This window comes from Melanaphis sacchari, unplaced genomic scaffold (assembly GCF_002803265.2).
Source record: "Melanaphis sacchari strain LSU unplaced genomic scaffold, SCAv2.0 Contig4_pilon_pilon, whole genome shotgun sequence".
Lineage (NCBI taxonomy): Eukaryota > Metazoa > Arthropoda > Insecta > Hemiptera > Aphididae > Melanaphis > Melanaphis sacchari.
In genome coordinates this window covers 8942714-8967620 of record NW_020271335.1, presented here as the reverse complement: position 1 = coordinate 8967620, position 24907 = coordinate 8942714, and the positions used below count along the sequence as shown (strand labels likewise).

Sequence of the window (24907 nt, the reverse complement as noted above, 5' to 3'; positions counted from 1 at the left end):
TAAATATTTTTTTTTGTGTTTGGTTCTAAACATTTTTTGAATTTAATTGATAAGTAGTCATAACTTGTAAGTTATAATATACATTTTTTTTCAGGAAGCTGTTATTAATGAACTAAAAAACAAGACAAAGATGGTAAAAGAAAAAAAATTGTTACACCAAGATGAAGTATACAATGGTGCATTGGAGGATATTCTCTTAGGTTTAAAAAATGAACCTTATAGAAGAGCAGATGCTGTTCGGAGAAGCCAAAGACGTCGCATTGATAGCAATCGATTGTCCAGGACTTTGGAAGAACTTGAATTTTAATAAGTCCTTTTAATTTGGTAATGTATAATAATAGTAATTTTTTCTGTATTTAATTAATTATGCGAATGATAGTTTTATATGGAAATAACATAATATTACATGGTATATACAGATAATATACTTATAGATAGTAAACATTTTTATTGCATCAATTCATTGTCCAGTCCCCAGGTACTATACCCATCTACTCACCTATCAATTTTGGTGTAGAGGCAATAGCCTCAAAAAACCTATTTTGGCATTGGTTATGAATGTTATGATTTATGATTATAAAATTGTATTTACAAGCAATATTAAAAGATAACACAATATAAAAATTTTTTTTTCTAGATTGATGTACTTATGTCATCTAAATTTCACATATCCAAATACTCATGATTATACGTCAAATATAATTAAGTAATAATAATTATAATTATAACAACAAAAAACTGTATCGTTAATGTACTCATATTATTATTTTGTTTGTTAGTTATTTTATATGTTTATTTATTGGAACTAAATTATATTTTCTTTTTATAAGAATGATAATATTAAGTTGTTTAGACTAAAATATTAGGTTAATGTTAACTAATTTTGTCATATATACAGAATAGATTACTGAGGTTAACATAAAACTCTTTGACCTATTCTGTATATATTTATACATATTTTTGTCACTATTAGTTAATTTTATGTGAATTTTGATTGTTTATAGTTTATACCATTAAAATTATTGTAAATTATATATTTATTTTTATGTCAATAGAATCTTCTTTTTCTGTAATTTCTTACTTACAATCTCTTATAATGAAAAAGAAAGACTAATAAATTTATAATTAACAATAGTAACAGACCATTAAAATATTTTTTTTATAAGATTTCTATTTTATTTCTATGTTTTACTAAACTATTTAAGAATTCTCATGTGCATATGTTTTAAATACAATTTTCAGATTTAATATTTTATTTCTAATCCTTAAATTTATTATCTAAATCATAATCTATTTAGTAATATTTTTTAGAAGCAATTATTTATATATTTGTACATTATGATGGACTAACATTCCATTAGGAAATATATGTTTAAATTGTTTAGTAAAATATAGATGACATTGAAAACTTAATTTTATAAAATTATCTATTGATAAAATATTTTATTAGTTATTAGTATACAATTTTTACTTTTATACATGTTAACAAAACGAATTTTTGATTATTCTTATCTGTTATATAACGAGCTTAGTAAAGAAAAAAAGATTCTAATGAAAATAACCTTAAGTCAACGAGACACATTATAAGCAATATTCTATTTGTTGCTACTTATTTTTATACATATGATAATTTATTGTCAATTGGATATTGCTTTTTGACATTCCATTAGTGTTTAAGAATCTCTTGATCAATTACTATCACTTTTGTGATGTGGTGCTTGTAGATATTAGTCTTGGAAAACTTTTTTTTTTATTATACTTATTTTGTTGAATACACATATACAAATTAATTTCAAATGTTGTTTTTGTTTTAAATTTAAACTATTATTATTAATGTTACTTTGTAAAGAGTCTCATTCAATGAAAAAATATTCTCCTAGATTTGTATATATTTTCATATTATACTTTACGTTTCATTATATTTTTAATATTTTATAATATGTGTAAATAAGAATCATAAAATTATTTAATGTTTATTATTATAATTATTTTATACCAAAAAAAAAACCGAAAATCTTTAGATTGGTTAAGTGCCATCAGAATAAATTATTACAAAAATGAATTTTTGTTTATTTCTAGTATTGATTATACACACATATAATTTATAATATATTTCCTATTAATTATTTCTTATTTTCCAAATTCAAAAAATGTATTAAGATTTATTAATTTATTTTTTCCTTGTATACCTAATGTATCAATAGTTAAGATTGTTATTTATAATATTTATATGTATGTTAAGTGTGACGTATTCCACTTTATTGTTGAGTAGTTGAGCTTACATTTTAGAATAATTATTTTTATTTACAACATATAATTATTTATTTTGTTTGTAAACAAATGCAATTTATTAAATATATGAAATATACAACTAGAAAATGTTATTTGAATATAGCACGTCCTAGATAAATATAATATAATTTTATTAAGATTCTGAGTTATGATAATATTATATTGATTTTACAATTATGTGTATTTTTTATTTATCTATCACCTAACTTTTGACCCACAAAAGCAAAACATTCCGAATATTAAAATAAAAAAACTGAATTTTCACACAAAACAAGTTTTTATCAAAATTAATTTTTTTATTTTATTTAATGTTTAATTCAAAATGAATAACCGTAAGTACTCAAAATTGTCCCCAAATTTTTATACTTGCATGGTATATACTATATAATATTTAGTAAAAAACTAATATTTCGACTCATTTTATGCTATTTATAGATATTTAAAATTTTTAATTTGTATATTTTTCTTATTATTGTTGATAAAAAATACTTGGTCTACATTTTAAATATATGAAATTTATACATTTTTTTTGTGTTTAAATTGTTAAAGTTGTTAAACTGTTTAAGTTTTCAAATTTTGTCAAAATTATAACATTTATAATAAAATAATTAATTTGTATGACTAAGACTTGAAAATAATATACTGTCACAATATTTTTTTTCGTAAATTTTTTTAGTTAACATTTTGATGAAATTAGATAGGTATTAAAATTAAATTTTACGATTATTTATTTTGTTGGAATTTAAATGAATTCTTGGAGACTTGAGTTTTTACTTATATTATTACATTAATTATATAATACATTTTTTTAATAGAAAGATAAAATATGAGTTTACATTAAAGGCAGACGAAGTCTTCGTTTGTAATCGTTTTTCATATGCAACGATTAAACACTGAATTAATTCAACACATCCATTTCAGTGACTTAATAACTTCATGCAGTGATGAAGTACAATCGATTTCTTTGTTTAACTGTAGAACAATGCGGTTATTGTTTGCTTATTTGTTCACTTATTAAGCTTACTCTTTATTGTCCTTGCAACTAACGCATCTTTAATAACTTATTGTAATTATTAGGTATAAAAAAATCTTTTATTTATCAATATAATTACGGAGTTAATTGAAAACAATATAATTGTTATTATTGTTTAATCAATACCAATTGCATACCTATGTATTTTAATTACGTTTAGTAGTCTCTAATAATCTGTTTATGATTAATTAATAATTAAACAAAATGATAACATATAATATAACTGTGTTGTCAAATTTATATTTATTGGATACCTATGTAATAATTAATAGGTACTTAATGTATATGAAACTTAGTATCCTTATATTCCTGTCAAAATATTTCATAATTATTATTTACATGCACATTGACATTACGTATAAGTAAGAACCAAGAACAAAGTTCAAAGATAAATTCAACAAATTTCCAAAAATATATATTTTTTATTAGGATCGTTATTCAGGCTTAGATTTATAATTTTTAGAAAAAATTAAACTATTTATTACACAAATCGATTTGAACACTTTCGTGGTAATAAAAATTACAACGGAAATAAAAACGAATATTAAAGCTAGAACATCTAATAAATAGTATTGATACCATCTTAGATTTAATGCACGGGATTTAAAATGTTGTGCACTTTTGTGCCGCAAAACATATTCAGTCCAGTAAACAACAGAATCTGCTTGCGACATTGGTTGATCTTTGAATATTTTTGAAACAGTTTCAGCATTTTTCTTGTATCTATTAAAACATATTACTAATTAGATACCTATTTTTACATATTTATAATTTAAAAGCTATTTACTTTTCATTATTGAAGAGTTCTAAAACATTTCTTAAGAAATTATCCTTTGTTATAGACATGAGGTCCATAGAAATAGCCATCCCCACATTGACTAAATTATCTATATTTCTATGCTGATCGCCAAACAAGGGAAGTCCAAGAACTGGGACTCCAGCGTCCACGGTTTCGTATACCCCAGATATGCCTCCGTGACTGATGAATAATTTCACATTTGGGTTTACTTCAAAATAAAGATGTAAGTACAACTTAAATTGATAAACCAACAGTTTTATTTGACAATATATTACAAAGTATATCACGTTGTGGTAGCCATTTTTTAATCATTACGTTTTTCGGCATTTTTTCTAGTTCATTTTCATATTTCCATAACACTCTTTGAGGAATTTCTGCGAACGCTTCCATTAACGCTTTTTTTATATGTTTCGGTATCGAAGACATCTTTATGGTCGAACCAAAAGTGAAGTAAATAACTCCATGTGGTGACTGTTCAATAAAATCTAAAATATCCTAAAATTATAAACCATAAATAACTATAATAATCAATATTTGAAACAAATGTAGCTATAAATATTTTAATACACTTTAACTTGCACAAGATTATTGTTAATTTATTGGTTTATATATTAAAATTGCATACTTCAGGTAACTTTTGAGGTGCCTTCAAATGAATTCCACCCACGTTAATAACGTTTGTCGATATAGGACTTGGCGCATCAGTTATAAAATGTCTATTTACGAATATTAAAGAAGGTGAGATTGGTTCGATGAAATCATATTGTTTACTGTATTTCAGAATCAATTCTTTGTACGCTTTTACAATTTTGAAGTGAATTAGTAAAAAAATATGTGTTAATCTCTGAATGAAAGTTTTAGAAATGGAATACAAAGAAAACATTACTGTGACCGTTGATGGACTTGAGACATGACCAGTGATTGTGCGATCCATAAAGGGATTAGCCTGCAATGGCGTGACGTAAATTAAAGGCAAGTTGAACTTAGTTGCAATGTATGACACACAATCTGACGCAAAGAATTCAATAATGAGCAGGTCGAAATCTGTGCGCTCACTACTCAATATTTCTTTCATTTTACTATTTTTATACACTTGATCACACTGCATTCTACTCATCATCACAAAATCACCTGTCTTTGTAACCATACTAGTCATCATTTGTTCTAAATCCATATCCATAAATTGTATAGCCCCTCCTAGAGTTGTATCCACTTCGGTATAGTTTTCGCGGTTGCCGTCGGTAAACGGTGTAAAGACGGTGACATTGTGTTTGTTATTTACCAATGCCTGTAGTATACCACTCATGAAATTCCAGTGGCTTTTACCTCCAACTGTCTCCACGGCCAATATCCTTGCACTTGACGATTGTTGTATGCACGAACTAATAAGAACTAAAACCACTATTAAAATAATAATTTTGCACATTTTATTATATGTCTTAATTTTAAATCTATCACGTTAACAATATCGATAATATACGACGTTAAGTATACAATTTACGTGCATATATTAAGTAGTGTAATATATTTAGCGATTACAATAATATTCTTCGATATCGTCGTTTTTCTTGTGATAATTATGAGAAGACACAATTTTTAAACTATAAAATATTTAATATATTAAGAAATTATCACATGAATCCATTTGTTAAAATACTTATAATCATTGTTCATTTAAACATGTATTGTTTAAATGTATTATAGTAAATGTTTTAGTCAAGTATAATGATAAAGTACATTCGGTTTGTACATCCAAATTAAAATAATTTAAAGGTCACCGTAGATTTTTCTAGGAATATTATATGGACTGATTGCGAATAAAAATTAATTTTACCATTATCGGTTGATCGCGTAATAAATAATCGAATGATAAATTGCTATATTGTATTATATAGATAGGTATATTGAATTAATCATTATCGGTCAGTTGTAATTGTGAGAATAGTTTATTATTATCAGTTATAATTTTACTATCTACGGCGGTTGAACTTTTGCTTTGTGCTCATCAAATAAGTATTTTAGACTTAAGATCTGGATGTCAATCACCAGAGACATGGGCGCCCATAGGTAATATTTTAGGGGGGGTCAAAATAAAAAAATTTTCGAAAGTAAGATAGTAAAGATTTAATGTTATTTTTCACATATAAATGTATACACTATACATGCATGTTATATTTTTATTTGTATATATATATATAGTGTATTAATATAATAATTGCCATACGAATAAATAAATAAATATATAATAATTGTCATATGAATAAATAAATAAATAAATAATAATTTTAATAAGTATATAAAAAAATAGAAATTAAATATTATAATTAAGTATATTATTCGGTATCAGTAAATAAGAACTGTAAATTTCTTCGTTTTATTCCAAACATATTAATGACATCCTGAATGAAAGTATCCTTGTTTGCGTTAGGTTAAAATATTTGTAGTACCTATATTGTGATCTTTATAGATTTACCACAAATTATCTGCGATAAATTATTTTACGTATAGGTTATACAGACTACAGAATACGACCTATCTATGATGTTAATATACGATAACAATGAGTATATTTTTATATTTATTTCATATCTTAAAAGTTGATTTCAACAAATAATTTGCCTCGGTAATAAGGTAATATTGTGGTAATATTTTTTCCAGGGGGGGGCAAGTGCCCTGTCTTGCCCCCCCCCCAATGGGCGCCCATGACCAGAGATTTGAAATTTCGAATGTAACTTAAATAAATAAATGTATAAAAATATAAAATATAAATTATGATATTATTAATATAACAATATTATATTAATATTATATAATATTATTATTATAATTTAATAATACTACTGTATTAGGTGATTCTTTTACCGAACTCATTAATTTGAAATTTGTTGGTTTTGAAAGTATTCTTTTTGTATAATTTCTAATTGAAATAAAACAAAATTTTCTTAATAAATGTATATTTTGATACATAAATATCAAAATTCGGATAAGTAGTAAATTAATTATAAGTATTTAAAGTTTTGGTGAGTGGAGTAGAAGACCAATATTTTGTAGTGTACCTCTCTAGTCTCTACGTCATTACTCCCCTTATCAAACTATACATTACATAGATGCAAAATCAGTAATAACTACAGAAATTATCTACTCGGTACATTTATACCTAATTAATACAGTCAACTCGTGATATAACGAATTTTAAGGGACCAAGAAAGAAATTCGTTATATCGAGATACCTATTAAATTCGTTATGGCAAGATTTTAAGAAAAATTCAAAATTTAAATCAATAAAAAACAAATACATAGGTAGATAGATATTTATTTAATAATTGTATATAATTGCGTACTTATGTGTAAAATACATGAGCCATATAACTATATAAGTATGTATTTATTGTTTAATTGTAATATAAATGTGTAATAATATTGCTAATAAAAATATGCTATAATAATAATATTGCTTTTAATATGATAATATCGCTGTGCATTATATATGTGCATTTATTATTTTTAAAATAGCAACATGTGTATTTTTATATATTTTTCGTAGAATTATACATTAGAGGCATGTATCTTATCTTAATTAAAATTTAAAATTCGTAATAGCAAGTTCCAAACTTGTAAAAATTTGTTACATCGCGAGAGTTTTGATCAAAAAAACTTCGCTATATCAAGGAGCCCAAAATACATTACGTTTTTTTGTTATATCGCGAGTTTACTGTATAGTGTAGATATATATTAAATACAAAATACAATTAATCAAAACCTCGGGATCCAGTATACTGGACCATTGATATTTGTGAACCGAATCAAAACTGAAAACTAAACATAGGGATAGGAACACTAATTCTAATACCCTAACTATAAAATCTTGAAAAGAATTCAAAAATCTCATTGCGTATAATACAATTTATTTCAAGGTTTATCTATCTAAGTTTCTACGAATAATGTTTTTAAATTATAATAAAAAATTAACATCGTCATTATCGTTTTTATTTTTAAATAAATAATTTTATTCAAATCTGAACTTAAAATGCCCATTAAAACGAATTGCCTAATGAGTTTATAGTTGTTAGTTGGAAGACTACATCAATTATTTATCAAATATTTCAAAATAATTTTAATTCTTTGATTTAATTCGATATTCGACCGATGTACCTTATGTACCTACACAGTTAAACAAATTTCTAGAAAAATTAAATACAAAACCAATACTTATAACAAAAATAACAATTGTTATGTAAAAAGGTGACATAAGTTTACTAAGCATTTACTTATATTTGAATAAATGATTAATTCAATCATAATATCTATTCAATTATGCATATGCTTGAACATTTTAATGTTTGATACTTTGAACAGTCAATACTGTGTCAAATAAAATAAAACAATGAATTCATTTTACTCGTTAGTGGTAGAAAACATATTATTGAAATGACGACTGTTTTCAAAATAACCCTTGAGCCTATTTTAACTTTAGGCAAGATTTTTGGTTTAATTAACATCTCTTACACATTTGATCCCTCTGGATTATTAATTTGGAATATACACTCAACATATTATTATACATTCCTCGAATGTACACGGATGATTGTGTTTTTAATATTCTCATATTTGGTTTATACCGATGAGTTTTATTATATCTTACATTTTCGTTTGGTTAAATTTTGGATCACTATTATCGCAGCAAGATCATCAGAAATATGGACAATAAAGTAAGAATGATAAATAATTATACTTTAATCATTTAAAGTTTTTAAAACATTGCCGAAGATAAAAATCAATTGCATTCTGAAAAGAAAATAATTTTCAATGAGATCATTATTTAGCTAAATCATATGCAAAAATCGGAGGAGAAGGGACTTGCCGACAAAAATTCCAATAAACCCACCACTAAATGCAATCACATGGATATAAAATTTTGAAATTCTCGTAAATAGTTATTGGATCGTAGGCCACTAAACTTTGAATAATAATAACTCCCCCCCCCCCCCATCAAAAAAAGTCAACCAAATATTGGACTATGAGCTAAATTAACTATTAAATAAAGCTGTAAGTAGAAATTACATTTAAAAAAATTGATACTGAATTTTTCTTTTATTGAAAAACTTAATTATTTCATTTTATTAATATTTTAAGTCAATTTTTGTAAATTATGAATAATAATTATAAGTAATAATATTACATTTTCACAAAGTTGCTTATAAATATTTTTTTTATTTTATGTCATCATTAATATTTTTATGTTAGGTTAACCAAAACTTTAGCCTAATTTTTAATACATAAAAATAAAAATAAATTTGATTACATTTTTGACAAATGATTCGACAATGCATTATTCAGTAAAAGTATTATATTATATAATTTTAATTACAGTTAAGAAGTTGTGTACAATATTATAATTCCAATAAATATTGAAATAAAAAGTATTGTTGACTTATCAACAGTTTTACTATCACTTTTAAGAGGAAAAAAATTAAGATATTAGCATTTTTGTTATTTTGAAATAACAAATTTTAATCGTAAAATTACAAAAAGATTTATTATTCGGCAATATTTAAAAATAATATAATTATAATATATTACATGAAATAAGTAGGTATTATTTAAAATTCATTTTTGTTAATTTTTGCATAATATATATATTTTTTTTTAAGATTGATTAATGGCATTATTCACTTCGATCAAAAACTAGCATTACTTTCACCAGCATTTACGGTTCATCGACATTCAATCAGTAAACATACATGGAATGTCTTATTGGCTTTATTATTTTTATACTTCGTTGGATATGAATTATATGACATATACTTATGGCCACCAAACACATTTGATATTAACACCTTCCTTTTATTTTTTTTCGGAATGCCCTACATTTTAGACTACGTGGTTATTGTAACCGTATGTTTTTATCTCTGTAATATTGCAAATAGATTTCAAATATTAAACGACTTTTGGAGGTGCCTTCCTTGTGGATTAGTATCCGTTCCGAGTGAATGGACGTATTCGGAATTAGCCATGTTAATGGAGAGCATTAGGTTGTTGCACGCTGAACTATCTCAATTGTTCAAACTATTCAGTTTGAGTTATGGTACACTGCTGTTAGTGTTTTTTGTTTGCTGCATTATCGATATTATGTATTTAATTTATTTGATGATTGAGCTTGAAAATGTGATAAAACATATACCATTACACATGTTAAATATTCAAATAGTTGGTTTTTTGATGTCTGTAATTCTTGCTGCCTCGTGGATAAATGAAAAGGTACTAATAATAAATTATATGTAATAATTTCAAATATAATAGAATGTTTTGCAATGCCTATTCTTAATTAAATAATGAATTTAACAACCGTTTTATTGAAAACATTTACTAGGCAGTTATAATGTGAATAATAACTATTCATCTATGTTTGATTTTAGAAAATGAAAATTGTATCACACTTACGATTGATTCCGATTTCAAAATTACCTGTTGAAATAAAAACACAAGTAAGATGTATTTTGTACAATTATTTAATTGGCGTTTAAACTTGCTAAAGTGCAAATATTTTACATTTTAATTTTAAATTTTCACCTGACATAAATAGTCTTGTTATACAAACACTATACGATTTGAAAGAGAGTAAAAAACTTCTTGTCATTGCTATTTCATAATTATGGAAGTATCAAAAATATTTTTTTATTTATTTTATTTTTATTGTGTGATAGCTTAATAAAAATTGGACTTTTATCTATCCTATCAGTTATAATTTATGCTTATATTAACTATGGTTAATTTATGAATAGATCAAAATGTTTATGTATCAATTATCATTACTGAAATCAGATGAAATTTCAGCTTTTGGGTTTTTCAATATCAATTTAAATTTAGTTGTATCAGTAAGTATTTTTAGTACATAAAAATTAGGATTAATTGTCATTAATTTACACAAATTCAATCAATTGTATTATAGATTATAATGTTATTGATGATCGGATTTTCAACACTTATTCAGATGAAAGATCATCCCATTATTTTAGAAATGGTTAAAAACACGCAATTATATCATAGAAATTGGGTAAGAAAACTTAAAAGCCCTGCATGTGGTCTATATGATATCAAGTATATAAATTCAATTTAAAAATTGTAAAATTTTATTTTTTTCTTACGGCCTTTTTTGTTACATATATAATGTGTTTACATTTCAATTCCTTGATGGCTAGAAGTTTATTCACGTATTAATTTTTTTTTTTATGTGATTGATTAAATTAGAAATAAAAAGTATGTATTTATTATATAATTATACAGTTTATACTTCAAAAATTAATATTATTCAATCAAATTTAGAAATGTATTATTTATTCAAAAATAATATTTTTTGTTGTTTATTTTTAAAGATCAGTTTAGGATAATTGAGTAAACTTTATCTCTAATATATCCTGGTAAATATTACATAATTAAAATTCAAAATTAATGTTTACAAGTTTTTAACAAACAAAAACATCAATTATTTCTAAGCGAATTAATTTCCTTCTTACTACATTTAGCATATTTTTTGTTGAACACAACTACTTTGTTTTGATTAAATTTATAAAATTTTATATGGATTAATTGAGTTTAATTATAAAAATTGAATAATATAAATAATATAATATTTACTAACTACTGCGAATAAATTATTGCTAATGTATTAAATGTTTTTATTTTTTTAATATAATCATGATACATTTATAAACTATTTTAATACAAATTGAATAATATATAAATTTATTTTTAGGAAAACGTGTATGCTAACAACTATTCAAGAAATGGTACATCTCTTTAAAAATATAAGTTCATATTTATTAATAACTGTTACATTGATTTTAGACGCTACCTAATAAAATATCTATAAAGTAAAAAATAGTATTATCTTATAATTGTAAGCAACTGTGTACTCGACCCTTAAACTATTCAACAACTCAAAAAATTCACCAATTTATCAAATTTATACTGTTATAATATTTAATATTTTAAATTCATGTACCAGTTTTATAAATTTTATTTATTTTGAATTTTATTTAAACTGTAAATTATTTATTAAAATAGTAATTATTTCACTATACATGTGTGTTCACGCTAAGAGGTACCACTAAATATTTCAGTTCGATGACAGTATTGAAATGGGGTTTTCATTGAATAATAGATAGTACTTAACTACACATTCTCAAACAAATTTCAAATTTTTAACACTTTCAATACGCGCATGCGCAATACAACAATTTTTTTTTTTTAAATGATAACACCAATTTTTTTTTACATATAGAGTATTTTTTTTAAACAATTTATGTTTAAAAAAATTTTTTCTAATTACAAAATTAGCATATAAAACTTAACGATGAAATTTAATATTTACGAGTAATTTGTTTTTGACGAAATTTAAACTAAATTCAACTTATTGTTACTTATTAATATCCAATATTGTTAAATACCTGTTTGCACACAAATAAGATTATAAAAATAACTTTGACAAAATATGCTAGTAGTTAAGATACTAAATCCTGTTCGTTATACATTTATTTTATAAATAAATGTTGATAAATTATTTTTGCTGACTAGTAATAATTATTTTCATAATTTCTAACTAGTCTTGTGATAATTACTATTCAATATTCATGTAACATAATGTTTTATTCTGGTTAGATATCACATCTTTTCCTGAAAAAAATTGTTATTGCTTTAATGCACTGTTTTATATAAAAAAAAATATAAAAATGAATGACAGTGAAAATGTCGAACTTATTCTAATTTTTGACGAATGTAATCGTAGTTCTCGACAAGTAGCTCGGGTGTACGCAGATCGGTATCCAGATAGGTTTCATTCACATCTTAATTATTATGTCCATAGACTTTTACGTGGATTAAATGAAAACGGTCAATTTCCTAGCAATTAAAATGGACAACAGTAGCCTAGACCAAATAATTTTGATGAAAACACTGAATTTCAGGTAATGGCCTAAATACGTGCTTATCCACGTTCGTCAATAAGACATGTATCTCGACAAATTAGTACCTATATCAGTTGGTGTAGTACATACAATTTTGAAAAAAAACAAAATGCATCCGTATAAACCTGAGTTTATCCAACATTTACAAATCGAAGATTTTGAACGTAGATTACAATTTTTGTCATGGTTTAGTGTTCAATTAAAAATTGACAATTTATTTTATAATAGTTATTTGTGGACTGATGAATCTAAATTCACAAATAATGGTATAATGAACAAACAAAACAATAGGTTTTGAGACGATACAAATCCACACTGATCCCGAGAAACTAACTTTCAGACAGGTTGGGGTATAAATGTGTAGTGTGGATTAATTGATGGAGTACTTGTAGGTTCTTATTTTTACAACGGAACACTTACGTCTTACAGGTAGAAGATATCTAGATTTTCTTGTTCATCAATTACCGTTACTGTTAGAAAATGTTCCATTAGCCATTTGTATTTTCAATAAGATGGTGCACCGGCACACAACGCTATCATAGTTAAACAATATTTAAATGATATTTTTCCTAACCGATGGATTGGTACACATGGAGTGATTCCATGGCCAGCAAGATCTCCAGATTTGATCCCAAAGGATTTTTTATTATGGGGGCATTTAAAAAATGTTGTATATGCAGACCCACCTATTAATCTCCAAAATTTAATAAACAAAATACGACTGGCTTGTAATAATTTGAAAGAAAAACAAATAAACGCTGCCACATCAAGGGCATTTTTAATATGTTTGGAATATCAAGGTTGAAACTTCGAACAATTTATTAGATAAAATTATAAAACTTAATTGCAAATTATTAAATCTATATTTCAAATTTATAATGTGTACCTACAATTTTATAGTTTTCATTACTTTAAATTAGTTATTTTGAAAAAAATGAGAGTAAATTACGATAAAAAAGTGTTTATTTATATCTTATCTGTGTGCAAACAGGTATTTAACAATATTGGATATTAATAAGTAACAATAAGTTGAATTTAGTTTAAATTTCGTCAAAAACAAATTACTCGTAAATATTAAATTTCATCGTTAAGTTTGTAATCAGAAAAAAAATTTTTTAAACATAAATTGTTTAGAAAAAAATATTCTATCCGATTATGTTAAAAAAAATTGGTGTTACCATTTAAAAAAAAGTAAGTTGTATGCGCGTATCGAAATAGTGTTAAAAATTTGAAATTTGTCTGAGAATGTATAGTTAAGTACTATCTATCATTCAGTGAAAACCCCATTTCAATACAAAGTCATCGAACTGAAATATTTAGTGGTACCTCATCTTAGCGTGAACACACTGTTTATTAACCTTGCTGTCTATTTGTAATGTATATGTAATATGTATAAATAAAAATAAAAAATAAATTGTCTATCTATATTATCATTGAGTATATATATATATATACTCAATGGTGTTATGTACAATAGTGTACCTAGTTTTATATAGCGAGTAACTATTTTCACAATAGTATTAATTTTGGATAATAATTGATTGTTTTTCATAAAATATTATAATTGTATATTATGATAGAATAGATATAATTGTGTAATATAGTAAAAATTTGTTAAAATTTGTTTATGCTATGTTTTTCCCTCATTATTATAGTAGTAAGTAAAAGCTAACGTATAAGAACATACAATTTTGTCCATTACAACTAATTATCTTCAGTGGTAGCTATTATATTAAAAAAAACTCAAAATGTGTTAATTTGGTAAGTACTATTGAAATTAACAATGCCTATGGTGACTATTGAAATATTTAATTTAATATTGTATACATTGTTTTATATACTATATTACATTATTACCTATCGAAATCGGTCAGTATACAATATACATTTCTAATAACTATACAGCAGAGTGACAGATATACCAAACATGCTCACCTCCATTTTTTTCACTCAATAATGAATTAATTCAAATTATAATTTTCGGAATTTTTAGGTATACTAAACTAGACTTAACCTTAAATTAAAAAATAGAACTTTATATCTCCACAACTCTTTAATTAGTAGAAAAATCTAGTAAAAAATAAGTATATATTTAATATACAATAGCATTGTACTAGTATATCCACTATCCAGATTCCAGATCTATTAGAAATATAAAATATTTTTTATTTATTAATATTCAAATAGAAGGTAGGAACAATACATTTTAAAGTCTTTTAATAAAAATTTTCACTTTTGCTTTAAGGATTAAATCTTTTCAGTACTTAGCTTAAATTATAACAAATTAAAAACCATATAAACCCATCTGTGTCTATTTATATATAATATGTTTAATTTACACTTAAAAATAGATTACCTAAACTACCTAAATATATTAATTGCACCTATTTTTTTTTTTTAAATACACTCATAATATTACAATATTATACATAGTACTCAAATAAGTTCTTATTAAATGACTAGATATCGTAAATTAATTTGTTTAAAAAAAAAAGTTAAAATAATTTGAAATACAAAATACCTCGTAGATATCAATATTTATATATAGAGTGATCCACCAAGCATGTCCCCCCTTTTTTTAATTAAACAATGAATTTATTTAAAATTTAATTTTTAGAATACTTAATTAATAAACTTAGAGATCATACTTTACACAAATTTTCGAGATTTTTATTCTACTTTAGGAGTGTTCTGCTGCGATACAAATATCTATTTTTCAAATTAAAACTACCCCTCTTTGCTGTAAATATTAAACGGATTATGTTTCATTGGACACTATTGAAGTAGTAAACATCTTTAGAATTTTAAAATTTGGTCTTAAGTATACGAGTATAATTAAGAATTACAAAAATCAGGTTTTGAATAACTGTAATATTAAAGAAAATAAATGGCGATTATACTTAGTGCTGTATTAGCTTGTATAATAATAGGAATTTCTTTTTCATTGCATCTCTTTTTTTTTCTTTTTTAAACACAAAGTACATACATATTTTACTGTAATGACAACATTTGAAATTTTAATTCGCTTGTCGTTTGACAAGATTGCGATATAGTGGTAAATATATTAGATAATAGTAGAAACTAGAAATTATAACGATAAACCCATCTACCATATTATGTTAGCGAGTTACGAATCAAGTGTTTATATGTTGAACACATTATTAGTAGGTATACCTACTAGGTATACATATACAATATATATATTAATAATATTTTATGTTTTTTTAATCAAATTATTTGTTTATTTATGTAAACAATAAAATTATGTCAATGAAAACGTAGGTGAGGATAAGACCAAATAAAAAATTAATAATATACAACCAAGGTTTATAATGAATAATTTTGCAGAACAGTTAATCATTTTTGATTAAGTAATCATAATAATGGTTTATTTTGATTATTATTTGATCATAAAACTTATAATAGTTTTAATTTTCAAAAAAAATTTTATTAGAATTAATTAATCATTTTCCTTTCAAATCAACTCTAAAGTATATTTAAATTTTATATAAAATGTTTAGTTAATTTATAATTTTGTGTCGAATAATATTGAAATGATAATAATGTTTTTCGAAATTTCATTACAATTTTTTTTTAACTAAAGAAAAGTTAATGAAAATTACTTTTATAAATAATTTTCCTAATAGAGTGTTAATGTTAGTTAGTTAGTGTTAATAGAATGTTATAACTCAATGATAAGAATTCTAAAAACGAATTGAAGTTTTTTATTTTATCTGAGTAAATGTTAAAAATAATTATATGAGATTTACTCTTTTACATTTTATTAAATGTTTATTAGATTATTAAGATGTCCAAAAAATAAAATTTTACTTTTAAAATTTCTATTCTTTGCAATTTTTGTATTTAAAATTTATGGTAATGAACTTAAAAATGTTGAAAAATCTATCTCAAGTAGAGAAATAAAAATCTAATTTTGTAATTTTAATTTTTCTAATTATTACTTCTAATCGGTTTATTGGAAATGAACAAACAATTTAAAAGTAGTTGAAAACATTCAGTTTATTATTATATTATATAATAAATATTTCTACCTAAAGCCATATGAACAACTATGCATATTTTATTAACTGACATAATAATTGTTTCGATTTTCAAACAATTTATTACATTATAGTTATAGTGTATATTTGTATTTTCAACGTTTTTTAAATGTATATAAAAATAACTTGTATGGGATCTTTATCGCAACAATTTTATTATAGATGCATAAAAAACTAAAAAAATGTCCTAACATTTAAATATCTATAAATAGCACAAAAAGTCAAAATATTTTGAAAATTTTATCATAGTTAGAAAATGCTTTTATAAATATTTGGTGAAAATTTAAGATTAAACAGTTACATATTAATTTTTTAATTACAATACTAAAGCAAAATCAAGTCAATTGTAAACTAATTTTGCGTAAAATGTCTAATTTTTGTTTAATTTTCTCAATTATTTTTTAAAGTACTTTTGATAACCCTACTCCTCCTTGAAATTTAAACTAAATACAATTTTCTACTAGAAACTATCCTTAAATTTTAAGAATTTTCACTGTTCCCAAAGGTAATGGCAAAAAGAAACATACAAAATCATTGTTAAAATACAATAGTTACATTCATCGTTACACTCTGAAGAATCTAAAATACAAACATAATACATTATTCATGTATTTAATAAACCTAAATATTGTGTGCATCAGTTTCTGACTTATTCAAAAACCGTAATATCAACTGCAAACATATTTTCCCTTTCAGAATTTAAGAAATAAATAAGCAAATATTTGCATTACCTCTAACACGACTGCTATACCGTTGTACGTTATTGGTAAATTGGTTTGAATAAATAATATATAATCCAAATTCAATATTACAAAAGAGTCAGTAGTATTTATTATTCTTTCAATTTTTATAAGTTTGTATTAATGAATCGATAAATCAATATCTCTTTAGTTGTGGAGAATATATTGAAATGACGTCTGAATTTAAATCAAATCTGAAACCTATTTTAATTTTATGCAAAGTTTTTGGTTTAATTAATATGTCATATATATTTGAATCTACTGGATTATTAGTCAAAAGTAGTACTAATACAACACATTATGCAATGCTTGAATTAATCCGAATGTACACCTTGATAATGTTTACATATATCGTTTATATTAGAGGATTTTATTACGTAGTATATTTCCGTTTAATTAAATTCTGGATTGTTATTATTACATCAAGATTATCAGAAATGTGGATGATAAAGTAAGATAAATAACATATTATTATTAAAACAAATTTCAAAATTATTTTGACATAAATATATCAGCACTGAATTGATAAGTTATTGATAACCTTATAATCACATTATTATTATTTTTATTACATAAATTTATAATATTTTTTAACAGTTTTCTTACTCAAAAAACATTTATTTAATCTATGCTGTAAATGTTTTTGATATTTCATTTTGTAGAGAATAAAAATTATTTATTTTAAAGTTTATAGTTTTAAATTATTATGATGATGAACTAATTATATATTCATTGTTTAATCATTAATTATTATTTGTTTTAAAGGATATTTAAAAAGTTTTTTAAAGGTGTTATTTTTGTATAATATATTCTACAGAGTATATTATACTAAAGAACCAATTTTTAGCATATTAACTATAAAACTGATTTATTATTAGTGTAACAGTTTTTTTATTCAAAAAATTCTAGCCTATCCTAACATAACCTAGTGATATATTTAATTTATTTTGTTTAATTTGAGAGAAACACTGATTTTATCAAAATTATTTAATTTGTTCAATATTAAATAACCTTAATCTTAATTGTTTAATAATAATATAGTTTGCATTCGTTTTTTTAAGGTTGATCAATGAAATTATAGAGTTTGATAGAAAACTAATACTTCTTTCACCGGCGTTCATGGTGTATCATCGTTCATTAAGTAAAAAGAAATGGATCATTATTTTTATTTCGTTACTTTCATATTTTATCGGGTACGAAGTGTATGCTTTATATTTATGGCAGCTGAAGACTATAGATATGAGTACTGTACCAGTGTTATTTTTTGGTATGCCATACATAACGGATTTTGTGGTTATCATCACAGTTTGTTTTTATCTTAATAATTTAAGCAATAGATTTCAAACATTAAATGATTTCTGGAAATGTCTTCCTTCCGGATTAATCTCTACTCATAGTGAATGGACAAATTCTGAAATAGTTATGTTGGTGGAAAGCATTAGGTTATTGCATGCTAAACTATCTGAAATATTAAAAATATTCAATTTTAGCTACGGGTTATTACTGTTAGGTTTCTTTGTGTATAGCTTCATAGATTTTATGTACATATTTTATTTGATGATATATCATGAGCTAGCTACACCAAAAGTCAGTTTTACCCAAAATATTATAAAATATTTGCCACTACATTTATTCAACGTTCAACTAATAGTTTTTTTGATGTCCATCATTGTTGCTGTTTCATGGATAAAAGAAGAGGTAGTATAAAATTTAAATTGGTATTCTTAACTATACTAAATTTAGCTATAATATACTACGAAAACATGTTACATAATAATAAAATCTATATTAAAATAAAATAATTATAGTGCTATATCGTTAAAATCTTTATTTACTAGGTATTAGGTATGTTTCATTTCAAACACATCATATTTTTATTTTATTTTGTCTTTTCAGAAAAATAAAATTATATCATATTTACGTTCAAGTCGGATTTCAAATTTGCCAGTTGACACAAAAATTCAAGTAAAATATATTTTGTACTCATTACCCATATGCTTACATTAATCTACCTTAATGTTGGTAGTAATTAAAAATAAACACACCTAGAGTCCATTTATATTTCTATAGATACAAATAATATTATTTTTTGAAATCCCTTTACAGTACCTACTTAAATAATTAAATCAAATTATTTTACACAATATCATAATATATCTATTAGGGAAACAATAAACATATGGGTAACAGTCAATAGTTAAAATACATTAGTATTTAATATATTTTCATAAATATATGAGATAAATATGAAGACATTGTTTTAGGATATCTGTAATTAAATTAATAATAACAACATTTAAATAGTGGAAAAAATTTAAAACAAATTTCTTTCATAAATAATTTATTACGAATAGGTAAAATAGTATTTAAATACAACACAATTGTTACTTATGCTGTAGAAATAATCGTGAATAATATGAGACAATATTATTTGATTATTGATGTTTGAACTTTTAGGATACATTTATAACGAATTATTATACTATGGATTAAGAATTTGTCTTATAGTCGCATATATAAGATTATTAGAATAACTTCGGATAATAACCCATTTTCCTCCGGTTAATTTAAATCACACCCTTTGATAAATCAATTTTTATTGCAGTTTTCATTTCCAATGATCGTTAACGACTGAAAAGTCGTTTTATCGAAGGGTAAATGTTGTTAAATTGCAATCAACTAGGTGGTTGTAAAAATACGTGGAATACTGTGGCGTTATACTAAATTTGTTTAGATGCGGCAATATACAATAACTTATACCCACCTACTTCTACATGATATACTAAACCGAAGTTGTGAATGGCAAAGCCCCCCATACTCCACCAATTTCTTAAGCTACAAAATATTATTTTTATACATTATATTTTTTTATTGCCTAATTTTTACATTTTAGTATCATTTAATATTTTTATTGCATTCTATTTTAATAAATAAATACCCAATAAGTACAATAATATTTTATTAGCACAAGATTTATTTATAATATCATTTAAAAATAAGGACATTGATTTAGTTATTTATAATTTGTAATAAGAAATAATATCTTTCTTATACTAGTTTATTTGTACAATATTTTATACTTAACAACTGTAATATATTTAAATTATTTTGAGTGTCAGGATTATCTATCAATGCTAATGTTAAAAAATAAAATGACGCGCTCTCGAATCGGAGCACTTAATGCATGCGTTAGCTACATACATTTTTCCAGCAATCCCAGCTGTACCTATGTAAAATCCCACAGTCCTAGAAATATTATACGAAACATAGTGTAAAAGTATGTGTATTTGTCTATAAAAATTAAAATTAATTTATCCATTAGGTTAAAATGTTTATGAATCAAATAAATATTTCGGAATTTGATGAAATATCAGCATTGGGATTTTTCAATATCAATTTAAATTTAGTCGTATCAGTAAGTATCAACCTATGTTATACAAATCATATATATTTTTATCATTTGAGTATAGATATTTTCCCGTAATACTATTAGACTGGGCAGCACAGAACATCAAAAATTAAAAATATTTTATTTATGTGGTTAATGTGAGCAATCAATGTTTCATTTGTGATTAGTTTAAAAATCAAAATGCATTTTTTACTTAATATTTTTAAATCTAATTAGCCATTATTTTAATTAAATATTTTAGATCCTAAGTATGGTGAGAATTGTAATTTATAGTATTGATTTTTCAATGATGTGTATTTTATTTAAAATCTTTTTTAAGCATTTCATTACTTTTCGGAGCAGACTATTTATTACAACTTTAAACTTTCTGAAGGTGATTAATGGTAGACAATTTAACCTACTTAGAAAATCCAAGTACTTTTCTTGTAGTAACTGTGAAAAATAAAAATATTTACGTAATATTTTTTTTTTTTTTTACAATTCCCTGAATTGAAATTTTTTTTTACAGATACTTGTACTACTAATGACTGGATTAGCGTCATTAATACAATTGAGAAATCATCCAATTATTACTGCTATGTTCAACAATACTTTATCATTCTACACAATTTGGGTAAGTTATTATTAAACAATAATCTTCTAACTTTCAAAAAATTAACTTGATGGCATTTATTTTTTTATTGTGATATATGAATTTTATTTATTTATCACCTTAAAATATATCTATATTAAAAACTTATACGATGACGTGTTACACACTTACATATTTACTTCATTTCTAAAGTCCGGTATAGTGGTATTGATAATATGAGTACTGTAATATTTTAATTTATAGTACTTACTATTTATTAATATCAAACCAATTATAAATGTTTATAGGTATATTTATTAATTTCATTTTAATAATTCCAAGAAGCTTAAATTTTCTTAACAATATCAATGTTTGATGAATAAAAGTTAATGTATTTTTCTTTTAATGTTAAATTTACTATGTTTGTAATATTAATAACTTAAATAAATTAAAATTGTGAATTTTAATAAAAATAAATTATTTTCATATTTCTTCTCGTCTGCTCTGATGCTAATAAAGACTCGTTTTCAAATATATTTCAACCCCACGACGATATTAAAGATCCTTTACACTGTAATAAAATCAATACCTTCCTGAGTTCTAGTTTACCTGAAGCTAGCATTAAAAATATTTTACTTCAAACGAAGTTAAATATGTAATTTCACAATATCGCAATAAAAAATCTTCCGGTTATAATCTAGTCATAGCCAAAGTAACTTGTTGCCTCAACAAAAAAGCTATCGTACTGTTAACTTACTTAATCAACACAATTATTAAATAGTCTTACTTTCCAGTTCTATGAAAATTTTCACATATTCACATATTCACATATTATCATGTTTCTCAAACCCGAAAAAGCGTCTGACGAACCAGCTTCATTCACATCCATAAGTCTACTACCCTTTTTTTCTAAAATATGCGAAAAACTCACTCAAAAGACTAAGTTCTCGTTAAGTTCTTAGAAACATACCCCCTTACTCACAATTTGGATTCCGTCCCAAAGATTGTAGAATTCATTAAATGCATATATGTAGTTGTAAACGCCATTTCTTCTTCACTCGAAAAAAACTTTATACTATACCAGTGTCTTTTTAGAGTATTTGACAGAGTTTGGTACTATAGTTTACTACTTAAACTTCGAAAATGTCTCCCTTCAACCCTTATTCTCTTAATCAAATCCTACAAAACCAATTGCCATTTCCAAATCCGTTTTAACTCAGAATTTTCAAATATTTCTTCAATCAATGCAAGAGTACCCTAAGGTGGTATACTCTACTCTCTTATCTTATTCGATATGTTTACCGTTGACCAATTCACTCTTGTTAATAATATAGTAGCGGATAGTACAAACGAAATATCAATACACGACCTCATTTTATTCTGTTCTCAAATAATTATCGGACTTAATAAACGACTAAATTAGAAGTGTCACCGGCTTCTTCCGTCAACCTTTCATGTTATATAATTTACTCATCAAATATTCTTATTGCGCATTTTTTGTATACAAGTAGATGATCAGGTAAGTTAAGTTATAGGTTAGATCTCAATATAAAAACTAAAAAAAAATTCATATTTTTAAACAAAGGCTAATGTATACATTATCTATATGTACTTACATGATATTATGATAAATTGTTGGACTTACTTACATGTATTGTGAAAACAAATATGTATCTTTTCTAGATCTAAATTCTTTTTTACTATTTTTTTGCTTATTTATATTATGCCTTCTATATTTTAGATTGTGCACATATTTTAATGTTTAATGTTATTTATTGTTTGTTTTATTGATGTTTTAGAAAACTGAAAATTCAGACACCAATCGTTCAAAAAACATTACACTCTAATCAAATAGATTTTAGAACTATACTTCACTTTTTACCTAATATTAATGTTGCGTTAAAAAATAATATTACAATCAATATATTAAACTATAAATAGTGATTTTATTAAAATATACAATATTTCAATTAAATAGTTTTAAAATTTAAGTATAGTTAAGTTCAAGAAATAATCTATTTTTATTTTTATTATTATTTGTAGAATTATAATAGAGTGGAGTTAAAAGTTAAATGAATAAATTGATTTAATAATATCACTGATTACAACTTTAAGCGTATATCGATTCCACTGGACTTTTTATACGTTAAATCCACCGGTTTATATATTGTTTTGCATTTTTACTGAAATTTAATGTTAATTTATAACAAAATAATTTTGTTGAAAAATTTAACAGCAGCATATTATATGTATATCAATTATATACATTTTATAAATTATAAGTATTAGAGGATTGTACACAAATAAAATCAGCATACATGAAAAAATTTTTTCGGGCAATTGGGTACTGTTCTGCTGTACATTTAATTAGGTACCGAGAGGGTCAGAGTAATGAATGTAGGAATTACATTAATGGATTAATGTTCAATGATGTATAATATACAAAAACAATTCTAAGCGGGTAAAACAGCCATTACCATTAAGTATACTTGTACATATATATCATAATATTTATATTATATATATATTTTTTTTATTGCTATTTAAATTTTTTATTTAGTCAAAACCGTACAAATAATCATGACGAAGTTGCTAATAGACGTTTAAATATTCAAAGAGATGTAAAAAATTAAATATTTTATCGTTTATAAATTGTCTTAAAAAATTCAAACAGAAAGAGACGTTTTTTTTTATAAATTATTGGTTACTAGTAGAAGTCCACTGAATAAGAAGAAGAAATATATAGATAATGATAAAATAATTCTAAATTTAGTGTATAATTATGGTAAAAATAATATTATACTATTTTTAAGAGACATTGCAAACAATGTTTCCCTTGGATAACTATTTTTAATGTATTAACTTATTATATAAATTTGTATCATATTTTGTTATCGTTTTTTAATCTGATTTTTATAATTGGTGGTCGGCACCATTAAAACGACTAGCACCAAAATGTCCTAGACTGATAAAAGTGTTGGAGGTGTAAAAACATCAAAAAACTAATATCTACCTTACCCAATAAAGTATTGTACGACC

The 24907-nt window shown here is 23.9% G+C and overlaps 4 protein-coding genes across 5 annotated transcripts in view; 3 read left to right on the top strand and 1 right to left on the bottom strand.

Moving 5' to 3' along the window:
• Positions 1-753, top strand: part of LOC112598922 (formin-like protein CG32138) — a 28752-nt gene extending 27999 nt beyond the window's left edge. For both annotated transcript variants that reach the window (XM_025345589.1, XM_025345590.1), the window contains 2 exons: positions 95-324; positions 638-753. In XM_025345589.1, the coding sequence (XP_025201374.1) occupies positions 95-307 (213 nt within the window). In that variant the 3' untranslated portion in view covers positions 308-324; positions 638-753. The remainder of the gene's footprint in view (positions 1-94; positions 325-637) is intronic.
• A 3006-nt stretch (positions 754-3759) lies between these two features.
• Positions 3760-5735, bottom strand: LOC112598857 (UDP-glucuronosyltransferase 2B20-like). The gene is made up of 4 exons (XM_025345498.1): positions 4750-5735; positions 4400-4619; positions 4113-4332; positions 3760-4048 (listed from the first exon to the last, which is right to left on the bottom strand). The coding sequence occupies exons 1-4, from the start codon at positions 5548-5550 to the stop codon at positions 3760-3762; spliced, it is 1530 nt and encodes a 509-aa protein (XP_025201283.1). The 5' UTR covers positions 5551-5735.
• A 2817-nt stretch (positions 5736-8552) lies between these two features.
• Positions 8553-11955, top strand: LOC112599150. Its single transcript, XM_025345926.1, has 6 exons — positions 8553-8833; positions 9776-10382; positions 10541-10609; positions 10907-10999; positions 11074-11178; positions 11878-11955. The coding sequence occupies exons 1-6, from the start codon at positions 8553-8555 to the stop codon at positions 11923-11925; spliced, it is 1203 nt and encodes a 400-aa protein (XP_025201711.1). The 3' UTR covers positions 11926-11955.
• Positions 11956-18058: 6103 nt separating this feature from the next.
• Positions 18059-23715, top strand: LOC112599218. The gene is made up of 6 exons (XM_025346036.1): positions 18059-18339; positions 18950-19586; positions 19785-19853; positions 21211-21303; positions 21806-21910; positions 23668-23715. Exons 1-6 carry the CDS (start codon positions 18059-18061, stop codon positions 23713-23715), a joined length of 1233 nt encoding a protein of 410 aa, XP_025201821.1.
• Positions 23716-24907: the final 1192 nt, after the last annotated feature.